General features: G+C 44.1%; 1 protein-coding gene across 3 annotated transcripts in view; it reads left to right on the forward strand.

Moving 5' to 3' along the window:
* Positions 1-12,211, forward strand: part of DIS3L2 (DIS3 like 3'-5' exoribonuclease 2) — a 192,380-nt gene that overhangs the window by 96,576 nt on the left and 83,593 nt on the right. For all 3 annotated transcript variants that reach the window (XM_040567859.1, XM_040567860.1, XM_040567861.1), the window contains exon 11: positions 3,033-3,112. In XM_040567859.1, coding sequence (XP_040423793.1) covers positions 3,033-3,112 — 80 coding nt within the window. The remainder of the gene's footprint in view (positions 1-3,032; positions 3,113-12,211) is intronic.

Consider the following 12,211-nt stretch of genomic DNA (forward strand, 5'->3'; position numbering starts at 1 on the left):
AAAGCTGAAAACCAGAAATATAATTCATCACACTTAATAATGCAATTACTGGTAAGCAGAATTCACTTAGAAAATTTTAGTCAGGTGTACTCCTTTGTGCCAGAATTATCTCACTGCCACGGATTTTGAGCTCTGCTTGCAAATCAGCGTCTCTTGTCCCAGTGACTACCTGGCCTGCAACATTTCTGCAGGGCCCTTGTGCCAAGGAGTATCGTTCCCTGTGTTACTTGCTCAGTGACTTTCTTACCTCACCTTGCAGTCTGTGCCCAGAATAAGCTGCCCGTGACAAGCTACAAGTTCAAGTCCCTTGAGCAGTTTGAAAGGAGAAGCGGATCTGAGCCTGGTGGTAAAACATATCCCAGCTGTGCTGCATGTAGAGGTGCTGCTGAGAAATGCTAGATCACTGTTTGCCTGGATCCCTCTTCAACTTTGCATCTGTGAGCTTAAATATCCCAGCTGAGAGCTGTGCCTGCACGCAAAGGGGCTGCGGGAGCCCGGCCAGCGCGCCCCGAGCGGCAACGAGCCCCGCACCAGGCATTGCCCGGGGGGGCTGGGGCCACCCCCAGCCCAGCTCCATGTGCTCTGAACCAGGGCCACCGCCGACCTCTGCAGCAGCCTTCCCCGGCCAAACACATCTCGGCAAAGCAGCCCTGCTAGTTGCTACCATTGTATAAATGTGTTCGGGATTTGGCACCCGCCTTTTTGCATTCACTTCTTTCCAGGGCAGGCTGCAAATATGCACTTTGTTGAAACCAATCTGCTAATCTTTAAACTGCCTGCAGCTACAATTCGCAATGGGTGGCAGAGGCTTGCGGTTGTGAGCCCCGAACATCTGGGCTCAGCTATCTCTTCCCGTGCCACAGGAACCCGCCTTCTCTTTGAAGAAGCTCTTTAACCTTTTTCTTGGTCACTTGTCAGCGTAAATCAAGCCATTAGGTTCTGCTCGCTGCTGTTCGCTCTTTTAAATTAAGGAGCTTGAAGGAAGATTTACTCGAGGTGGCTGGGGGGCAGTCGCAGTGCCAGGCTGCGGTGCGTGGACGCGTGCACGCCTGCAAGCTGCTTGTGGTGGCTGTGTATCTGTGCACACACACAGCTCCCTGAGGTGCAGTACCCTGGGGAGGAGAGATCCTGAAACTCCTGCCTTAGGTAGACTTGGGATTTTAAGGGCTCCTTATTTATGGAAGCAAGGACGCTTGCAAGCCTTTACAAATTAGTCGATTCCTGCTGCCGGATGGCTAGACACCAACAGATCAAAGTCACCGTGTAGTTGAAAAGATTTGATATCTTTCAGTGTCACGATCTGTAATTTGTTTGGATGCATGTGAAGGCTCAGAAACTAATGTGCGTCGAGGGATTAAGGCAGCTTTGCTGTCCAATCTGAAAGCTAGCATATTCTAAAAGATTTTCAAAGTCTCGGAAGGGAGTGAAGTGCTTTACTGATTTTTATGTCTTTGAAAATCTCTATTTAGTGTGCCTGGTGGAATTATATAAATACACGCTGCCAGCTGTCTGACACCAACAGATACCACCCAGAGCATTTAAGCACTGAAGTGATAGGCCTGCAAAGATAGAGCCATCGCTCTCACTGTGCAAGCACCCATGCAAAAAGTCGGAGACTTGCTAATTCCGTGTGACGCTTGCTCATTTAAAGGTTCGCTGTAATTTTTCCCCTCCCACCTCCGCTACCCCAGGAGGATATCAGTGGCTGTGTGGTAAGAAAAACAAATGTGCTCTCATTAGACATCTCCAGAAGGGAGGTGCCACCGTGATCCAAGTCTTTCTGCGGCGAGAAGAAAAGCAGCTGTCTGATCTCTTCCTTGGCAGCCTCGGCCTGTACCATTGTGCTTGGGGATCTTTGACCTCGGGAGGGGCTGAATTTGTTCCAAATGTTAAGATAAAAGCAAAATAAACCAGCAAACCCGTTCCTTTGCTGTATCCACCACTCTTTTGGGTCTAGTCTCACATTTCCCACCGTGCTTGGGAGCGCCCTCCTGTAGGCCAGGGGCCTGGGCAGGAAGGTGCGGTAGGGCAGCCTAGAGTGAAGGGCAGTGAAACTCCTGAGCAGGAGTTTCAGAAAGGGTTTTGGTTTTTTATCCTGAGTACTTCAGGTTTTAGGTCTCTGTGCTTTGAACACGATGATGCCTGAGGTCAGATGCTATATTTTGGCTTGTCTCCATGGCCATAGACCATAACTGTCTATCTCGGTGCGTTCCCAGTGTCCCTGCCACCCAGTGCTGGGGGACACAAGTTCTGTAAGCTGTCCAGGGCAAGGCTGGTTATTCCAGGTACCACCTATTGCGGCATATGTGGAGGGGTGTTCAGCTTTTCCTAAGCACCATGTTGATTTGCTAAATCTAATTAGCTAATTGGGAGCTCTTTTATTCTTTAACTTTCATAGTGTTTCATATTGAGCCTGATTTTCCCTTTGGTGCATGATCTGCAACATAGATGTTATAAAGTACTGCAACCCTTCAGTGTCTGCACCGAGAACAACAGATTCACTCCTGCTTTAGTTATCACACAGCCTGGTTTGTGAGTGTTTCGCTGCCTCTGCTCCATGCTAGCTGTGCTCACGGAGTCACAGATGCTCCAGTACCTGCTCTTATGCATGGGGCTGTGGGTTATTTGTGGTTAATTTAGCTCTACAATTAGGGACCATCTCTTTTTCCTCTATCTGCAAGGCATCGAGACTTTTCCCTGCTTGTTTCTTTAGAGTGAACTTGATGGGATCAGTTGTTTAGTTTTCGTGGAGGAAAATCAGCAATGAGATGAAACCTGTTAAGAGCAATCAGTTCTACCAAAAGGAAAAACTAAAGAAAACAACAACAAAAAACTGACATCAAGGAGTTTCACTTCTCCAAAACTTCTTTTTTGCATTAGATTTAGACTTTCAGATTAGTTTGGAAGATGTTTCAACAGCCTGAGTCTTCTGAAAACATTGTTATTGTTGTCTGGATGTCTCTGGTCTATGTGTTTTGATACCTTCCTCATGTCTGGAAGATAAATTTTCCTTTTTTTTTTTTCTTGGATAGGAAAGAATGCATTTTCACCATCGACCCATCAACTGCCAAAGATCTTGATGATGCTTTGTCCTGTAAACAACTCCCTGACGGTATGAGATATATTTTACAAAATACTGCTCAGTGTTTATGTTCAGCAGTTGACATGTTCATATATATATAATTTGTCATGTAGTATTCTTTACCAAATATGAGTAAGTGATAAGTTTTTCTCCTGTTTTAATTGCCTGTTTTCAGAAATCATAGAGCAGATATCTTCAAGCTGCAGCCTGAAATAATGCTGGTGTCAGGAAATGCAGAACCACAATATTTTGCATATTGGAACTATAATTTGATTTGAGCAGATCTCAGCTGTCCCTTGTTATTAAGGGACTTACAGTTGAATAGCTAATATACCACTCTCGTATACTGAAGTCTAGTAAAACGTTGACCTCAAGCACGTAGTCCCTCGATAAAGGAACCTGGTTTTTGAAGGTCACTGGGTGAATTGCTTCTTGGTGTTTGCTTATGGGATGCTGGGAGTAGTCAGATGAGCAGAGTGTGCCTTATAAGTTGTGTTCCTCTTCTCATTGCCTTTTAAGCTTTCTGTTCTGCCTTATTTGTACTTTCACTATGCCATAGGCCAGCAGAACAGAAAGTAAAGCTCCAGAAGCCAAATCTTGATGATTCTGACTAAAGGAACTTCACTCTTGTAAGCTTACTTTGCTATCCAAGTTCTGCTCGTTTAGTTTGATGAAATCCAGTAACAGGCTTGGTTTAGAAATAGTACATGATTTGATTAACATATCCACAACTAATAAAGAAGATAAAGCGATTTTTCTTCGTGTTTAGTTTTGCTTGCTCTTATTAGTCATCACAATATGATAATATCAAAGGCATGATTCCCTGTTTTTGGTTGATTTCATTCTGTGTAACGTGACCAATAAATTGTGTCATTTAGACACAGGTACAGAATAGTATTACAGGGCTATAGAACTAATTAAAACAAACACAGAATAAAGCCAGATGCAAGAAAATTTGAGGCCAATAAAATTATTTCTGATTATATTGATACATCAATTTTGAGACAAGGTTAAGGAAAAATTGCTGTTCTGTCTCACAGAGAACTTAAACAGTCTTCTTGAGAGATCCTGAACTTAACTCTGTTCTCCCTCTTTGTGCTTCATCATGCGAATTATCTGTAGATTTATGAGTGTTGTGATCCCACAGTCACTCAGAACTAAGGTGTTGAAACTCTGGCATCTGAACCTCTACTGACCTACATGTGCATGGATTTTAGATGCTGCACAAAACCATTCACTGAACTGGTTTGCGATGCATTTTTCTCTTATCCATAAGCCATTTGGAGAATATGTTCAAGGAAAATATCTGTTTGACCAAGAATTTTTCATTCCCAGAGACAGTATTGCTCATGCCTGGGACTTGGTATATCTGCCAGGCAGAGTTGTGGAGCATGTTTTCACTCACATACTGCAGAAAATGCTGTATGAGCCCTCTTCCTCCAACCTGGGAGGAAGGAGAAGTGCCGGTGCATAAAGGATCCTCTCTACCTGTAATGTCCAGCCAAGAGCCTCCTAGACATTACCAGGCTGTTGCTTGACTGTGGGAGCTCTGTAGTTTGATGACAAAATGCCCCCTTGTGAGGCAGAGGTGGGATCGCAGCAGTGCTGCCCCACGTGCCCTGTTGGAACAAGTCCTTCTCATGCAACTAAACTGAGGGGGGAAAACCCAAAAAACCACCCAAGTCTTCTTGGCCTGTTTTTTTTTTTCTGACTCCTCCCTCTCCTAGGGGCTGTGTTAAGGCCTGTGCTGGCTTCTTGGATTCCCCAGATGAATATTTTCCTTGCCCTTTCCTGATCTTCAGTGAAGGCTAAGGAATATGTGAGAGGGTCACATCAAAGCCATGCTTCCAGGGAATGAGTGTACTTGTACGTGACCGGGAGCAGGCGCCGTTCCCCCTCCCATCATACCCTGTTCTTTCAAAGGTGATCTCTGATGTACTTATCCTGAGTGGACAGAGGATGCTTCTGCAGTCAGATAATACTTCGTCTTCTCAGGAAAATGAGGCAGTTGGGGAAGGAAGGTAAAATGGACTGGGCTACAGGGCCACTCTGCACAGGGAGGGTTTGCAAAGCTCAGCTTTTCAAATAAAACAAAAGTGGAAGGTACAGGAACCTTTCTCTTCTCTCAGTTCCCCAAAATAAACTTTGCTAGTCTGATTTAGAAGAGACATGAAGAAACCCTGAAAGAGTCAGGGACTGACTGTCAGGGCATGGCCGACTTCCTGAGAGTAAAAGTTAAGGTTTCTGTGGCTTGTATCCAAAACTTATGGAGTGGGAAATCCAGCGTGGATTTATGGCTTTTGAAAGTTTGTGTCCTTCTTGGGAGCGTTGTGCATATTCCTCATTCCCCCAGATGAGCCGCGGATGAGCAAATCCAAGAGGCGCTGTAAAAGCAGGCAAGTGAATGCACCCACTGGGGGCTGTCCCAGCCCTCAGGCCTTTGTTCGCCCCCACATCATTTTCCATGAATCACAAAGTGTGATTAAGAGCCTGCTCGGAGCAGCCCTTTGTGTAGGATCTCTGCCTTTTGGCTGGAGCCGTACATTCTCCAGCAGGCTCTTTCCGCCCTGGACTCCTCTCAATGAGAAGGCGCTCTGAGCTGGAGCCTCCTTTAAGAGCAATCTTTTCTGTGCCCACCCTGGGCACCGTGCCCCCTGCCTCTCCTGCCAGCCTCAGCCCCGCTGTGGGAGCAGCACCATGCTCCAGCAGGGCTTAGGCCAAGGAACATCACCCCCTTGGCATGACATCTTTTGTGGCTGGTGAGTGTCCCAAGGACCAGATTTTCCATCAGTGTGGAAGGAACCACCATGGAAATGGCCTTTCTTTAAATTAGAAATGTCTTGTTTATTGTAAGGAGACCCAGTGGCTCAGAAGGAAATATGGACAAGAAAACCAAGTCTTCATGGTCTTTTGTGAGCTCTGAGCACTCCGGGAGGGAGCAGAGGAGCCGAGCGGGAGCAAGCGGCACAAAAAGCAGGAGAGAGACTGCAGGAAACCCTCTGCATCCATCGAGCAGACGGGGCAGCTGTCCGGCCTGCTCGGTGTGTCCCCAGGCAGACGGGAATGAAATGTCAGCATCGTGTCTGTGCTGCGATGTTTAAATGCTCGTTGAAAGCAGGAGATTTATCTAAAGCAAAGATGTCCAGTCTGCTAGCTGGAATCACGTCCAACAACTGATGTTGTGCAAACATCTCCTTGCATGATCTTTTTATGTGTAGATGAGTAATAAAAGCAACCAAGAACCATCCTGAGGGACTCTTGTCCATTCTCCTCCCAATGTGCTGCTGTTTGAGGCACAAACTTCCTCCAGCATTTTCCGAACCTTTTTCTGACAGTTGTGGCTCACCACTGAAATGCTGAGTGCCAAAGGTGAATTTTTTGAAACACTTAATGATCTGAAAACCCCGATCTAAATACCGTTTTGTGAGCCTCCTGTAAGGAGTATGTTTCCCGTATATTTGGCATATTACCTATATCCTGTGCCCCTTTCTGAGGTGTCACCTCAGAGAAGCAGCTCCAGAGCGTGTTGCCCAAGGCACAGTGTAATGCCAGTGCTTCAGAAACAGGGTGCTAGATCCTCAGCCAGGGAGTGAGCATCACATAGTCTCTGTTCCTTGCAGGAGACAGTAACAGCAACGTGTGTATTTGTAGTACCTGACACATGCACTCCTCACTGCTGTCCTTACTTTGCATCCAGGGAGGGAAGGAGCATTTTGAGCTAGGTCACAGCTATCAGATCCTGGATGGCACAGGCCCCTGCCCTGCCGGGGAGACTTCTCCTCACCTTCCAGCTCTGGGGATTTCAGCCCTCAGACCTGTCCTTTGTAGGAGATGTTCAGATCCATCTTGTTTCACAAGTTCTTGGGGCATTTTCTTGTATGAGAATTGAATCTCTGGATTTGTTACTGTTTGGCCCACTGTGCAGCTATAGCCTTAGTCATCATCTGCCTGGGGTCCCTCAACTGCTACAGGAAAACAAGGACTACTGCTATAGGCCTGTGAAGTGTGGATGGCAAAAGCAAGGGTATAAAGCCATCAGCATACATGATTTATTTTTTATTTTTTTGACATCTGTACTTTCACTGAAAATTTTCAGGAACTTGTGATCTAGAAAGGTCAAAAACCAGTGCTAGGGGTCCCTTGGGTTTACTTGCTTGCAAAGCTGTTTCTGTTTGCAGCCCTTCTGTGTTAAGGAGAGCTCTTATGGGAATATTAATCTTGCACTTACTGGATCTTCTTGATATATTTTGGAGGTACCCTGAGGGATTTCTGGCTTTAAAAGTTGCTATACTAGCTGCAATTATTATGACAAAGAGTTGTTTTAGAGGTTAAAGAGCTTATCCAGGGCTGGCAAGACTTCATGTCTCATGAGGACAAAGTTGTGTTAAGAGTTAACACATCTTTTATTCCAAATGTAAACCCAGTTACAAGAAATTATTATTTTTTCCATCTTTTTTGCCCATATGTTAAACACTTTAAAAAAAGAAAAAAAAAAAGCCGGCATGAGCAAACCACATATCTGGCATCCTCATGATGTCAGGAGTTCTCCAAAAATCAACAGAGAACGCAGTACCCAATTCCGAAAATGTCCATTTCTCTTAGTTTATTAGTACCCATATAAAGTACAAAAAAACCCCCAAACACCCATTGCTCACACATCCCCCATTAGACACCTCAATCAGTGCCTTTCAGGAGATTTTGAAGAACGAAATGGTCTTTGTCCTCAAACATTCATTGCCAATTTATTCAAGATTGTGGCAATTTCTTTGCCACGAAGGATCTTTTGCAGCAAGCAGAGAGATGGGGACTGTGTTTGCACCTTTGCTTAGTTTTAAAACTTCTCAGCATAACCTCCTTCCAGTCACTGGACGGAGGACTTGCCTATGCTACGTAGTCAGTAAAAGCTGATTTTTTTTCTAGAAGTAATCCATAAGTCCGTCATAAGGAACTATCCAGTAGCAGGGTGTCACTAGAAAAGGAAGCAAGGGATGATTGTGGGAAGAGCTTTATTTTTAATGGAGCTCACAGTAAGACCTTGCAGCAGTTGGAAACCGTACAGGGATATATGTCTTAAGTGGGCCAGCCTGGTTTTGAGAGGATTTTCTATTGGAGTCTGCTTTTGATTAACTGTCGTGCTCCTCTTTATTGTTTAATGATAGCAGTAGGGAGGTAAGCTTGCTGTTTGCATTTGTCGGTGTATATTTTAAGAGATCAGCTCCAATAAAAAATGAAAACAGGGTTATTTATGTAACAGCTTTAGAAATATGAACGAACTGTACTCCGTTTCGATGACTCAGCATCATCTCGGAGTAAAAGATGGATCTGGACTGCAGCTAGCTTCTACGGCGTTTGTCGAGTTGTTTCAGGGTAGCTTAAGGTTTTAAGCGAGTTCATTTCAGTCAATGCTCTTTTTGTGATCCTTTCTTTCTGCACGTTTCCCGGCGAACGGCTGCAGCCAGGAGCGTCCAGCGGAGCAGTTCTGGGTTCGTACAACTGTTGCACACTGTTCACAGAGAGCAAGCGTACAGCTTTCAAGCCTGAGCGCTTTCCTCCAGGGTGCAGACGTTTAAAGATTTGTTCTGATCTCAGCGTGTAAGAGCTCCCCACGTGACCTGCACGTCCCAGTGGAACCAGGCAATTTTCGTGCACTTGCCAAACTTCTTCTGGGAATAATGTGCAAGTGTCGTTTGATACGTTTCTGGTAATGTACACAACTGAAGCAGTTGTGCTGTGTTTGAAGGCTACTTACTAGCAGGAAGAGAGGTGAAATGTAACCACTTTAAAGGCAGATAATTCCATCTGCTGAAATTTCAGGCTGTGACAGGAAAGGAGTTACCAGGAATTACTGGGGTCCATTTCGGAGGGGTTGTCTCACCTCTGTGCAGATCTTTGGATGCTGATTTCAAAGAACTTCTTTGGGCTACACTGTCAGGGTCTCTGTACATCTTCTTGTGTGTTTATTGATGACTAACATGGTTCTTGCCGTTCTTTCATTCCCGTAGCCCTCAATTTCAAAGAGTGATTCAAGTTTAGGTACTCTAAAGGTACTCTAAAGATACTCTGAAGTTTTACTGTAGGAGGAATTGTTGTAGTGCAGAACAGAAACATATCCTGCAGGTTGTTTGCCCTGTTTTTTTTTTTTTTTTTTTTTTTTTTTTGCCTTAGTGACAGTGGTTTTCTGTATTTGGAAGCAAGGTCATATATAGATACGTTCATTGAATCTTCCTGGTTTTCACCTGAGGACCTAAGCAAATGAGATTTCCACAGCATGCTGCTCCCCGTTTTTTCCCTCCCCTATAAATTAATTCATCCTGTTGGTGAATTTAAATCAAATATACCTAAGGGGAATGCAATAAAATCCACAGTTAAGTGTCTTGAAAACAGCGTCTAAGCAAAGAGAAGAGATTCTCTTAGTGACCCACATCTGGGAAAAGTGCAGCATGATCTCCCTCCTTAGCTGACGTGTGAGTCCGCTGTGGGCTGCAGATTTCAGAAACATGAAGAGCGAGAGGACTTGCATCTCTATTCAAGGAGTCTTCCATACATGTTGGTAAAAACCAACCAATGTTGTTAAAGTTATCCCTTGTCTGCTGCAGGCCTGCAGACACTGGGGCTGCTTTTTGTTTTTGTTCTGCAAAGTTGCGTACACTTTATTATTATTATTTATTTTTTAAAGACGAATAATCCCGCTATCTTCTATTCAGCTTTGTCTCTCTGGACACTTTGGGACACTGTAGGGTAAAATTTGCTGTAGCAACACTTGGTACAGGACCTCTCAGCTAATCCATTTGATTCCTGCAGCACAGACTATAGTAAGATTTTGTAATTAGAGTCTTGTTGGGCTGATTTGCTTAAGATAAACACTGAAGAATGGACTAGTGTTGAATCAAAAGTTACATTACGAAATTACCATGCTTCCTTCTTTGTAAGGTAAGAGTATAGGATGAATGGGTACCAGGCATGGTTTAGAGAGAAAATGACAGAAACATCAATGTATGAGTTAAATATAAAATGACCATAAACTGCAATTTACTTAAATTTATTGCAGGAGTCAAATGTGGGAGAAATAAAGAAGACATACAAGGAGTGGGATTGTGTGTAACATTTGGGCAGTTTTTCCTTTGATATCGAACGTAATTAGCTCAGCTCTCCTGTTACCTGCTGATTAGTCTGCTGAGTTTTTGTTAAGGATCTATGGTGTGTCGCTAGCAAAGTGGAAAAGACGTATTGCAGTGATTAGAAACAGGTACATTTCCTTTTTTTTTTCTTCCCATCAAGGGTCTGTGGTTGCAGATTCTTTGAAATACGCAAAATACTCTCGGATCTCTGCCAAATCCAGATCAATGCTGTGTCCCACAATGTGCTCCCGTGTGATGCTGGGGAAATTGCAGCATGTACAGTGTGTTTTGCCTCTTTTAACGTAACGTGGCGTTGTCTCTGCGGAAACACACATCACTTCCAATTTCCAAGGCCAGAGTTGAATGGAATCAGAGGGCTGGATTGCGTCACTCCTCCTCTTCTGAACGTCTCTTTGGAAATCAGTGAGACAAGGGAACAGCACAGTGCTCCCCTTAGCTTGGCCTAGAAGTAGAGGAGCTTGCTCCAAACTGATGGTGGTTGAAAGGGGAACAGAGGGAGCCTAATCGCCAGACAAGGTTATTAAACAGATAAGGCATGGGGATGCAAAATAAGAAAGTTTATATTTAAAAGTGGATATATTTTCCTGCATTGAGGAGAGATGCTCTGGGTGAAATCACTTTTTGGATCGTTTCAGTTCATAAATTCAGGACCTGGGACAATTCCCCAAGGATTTAGAGGCGCGAGTTTTCCTAGATTGGCAGATATCACTAGCATGTGTAGATATTAACTTAAAAACAATAGTGCCCAATTGTATATCGAAGAAAAAATATATAGAATTCATTTAAGGATGTGGGTAAAAGGGAGGGGATCCAGAAATTCCCGTACAAACAGATCTGAAAGCAATCTGTCTAGGATTTCTTTTCGCTAAAAAGGACCTCAGGGACCAGGAGGCTCTTTAGAGAAGAACTACAAATGATAGGTGATGACCAGATAGAACTAGAGAAAGCAGGATTGTCCAGTAAATTAAGCAGATAAGAATCCAAAGATGTGTGAGGAAGATAAAAAGGGTACAAATAACTGTGTGGGAACCTATTCCTAGCTAACTTCAGTCATGTTCTGTTGCATGCAGGCGACAAAGATGTTATTGCTGTACATATTCTGTTACCAACTTCTTAAAATGGCAGGATCCATCTGAATCACTGGACTGTTGTCTTAACTTTTCGTTTATTGCAGTGCAGGGGTTTGTTTAAGGATCCAGCTGAACAGAAAGAATGTCTTCTTACAGGGTAATTCACTACAGTTTTTCTTGATTGTTGACTATTATGCTAGTAACACAAAGTGTAAAATAAGGTGCAGGTGGAAGTATTTTGGAAATCCTTCCAAAAATAAACCAAAAGTTGGATGGCTAAGAGTGAAATCTCAGCAGCTGCCTTCTGTTCTTAAAGAAGTTGAGATGTCAAGGCTGCTCAGTGGGGAAGTACCTTGTACGTGTTTGGCCTAGCACTGAATCCCAAGGTCTCATTGAATGCCTGGGAATATTCACTCAGCCTTGCATTACACTGGTTCAGTAGAGATATCACAAAAGAGATTGACCTAACAGTAGAGAGAGGCTGGTTCCTCCCCACTCTAAACCTTCATTTCAGGAACAGGACGCCGTCCTACACCCCAAATGATTGTAATTCATCTTGAAAGCTGCTGGGTGCCACTTCCCATCTCTTTAAATTCAAAGGCTGCTGGTTTCCTGATAGAGTTAACCTCTTGAATGGGATTTGGAATAGAGATATAAACAAATCACGGTGGGAATGCCAGAAATTGTCCTTTTACCTTCATCGCGTTGGCTGGAAACCTAGCTGTTAAGGGGGTGTTTGAGAGAGCTGAGTGCAGTCTCTCTTGGTAACTCCTATCTACCAGCAACAAGTGCTCTCTGAGCTAGGAATTTGAGTTCACAGAAACACATTTGCCTTGGTGACCTGCTTGACAGCTTGCCTTGGTGTGAGGGAAAAGATCCATCTGCCAAGCGCTTGGGTTAGACTCCGAGCAGCAAAGATT

This window comes from Cygnus olor, chromosome 9, assembly GCF_009769625.2.
Source record: "Cygnus olor isolate bCygOlo1 chromosome 9, bCygOlo1.pri.v2, whole genome shotgun sequence".
NCBI lineage: Eukaryota > Metazoa > Chordata > Aves > Anseriformes > Anatidae > Cygnus > Cygnus olor.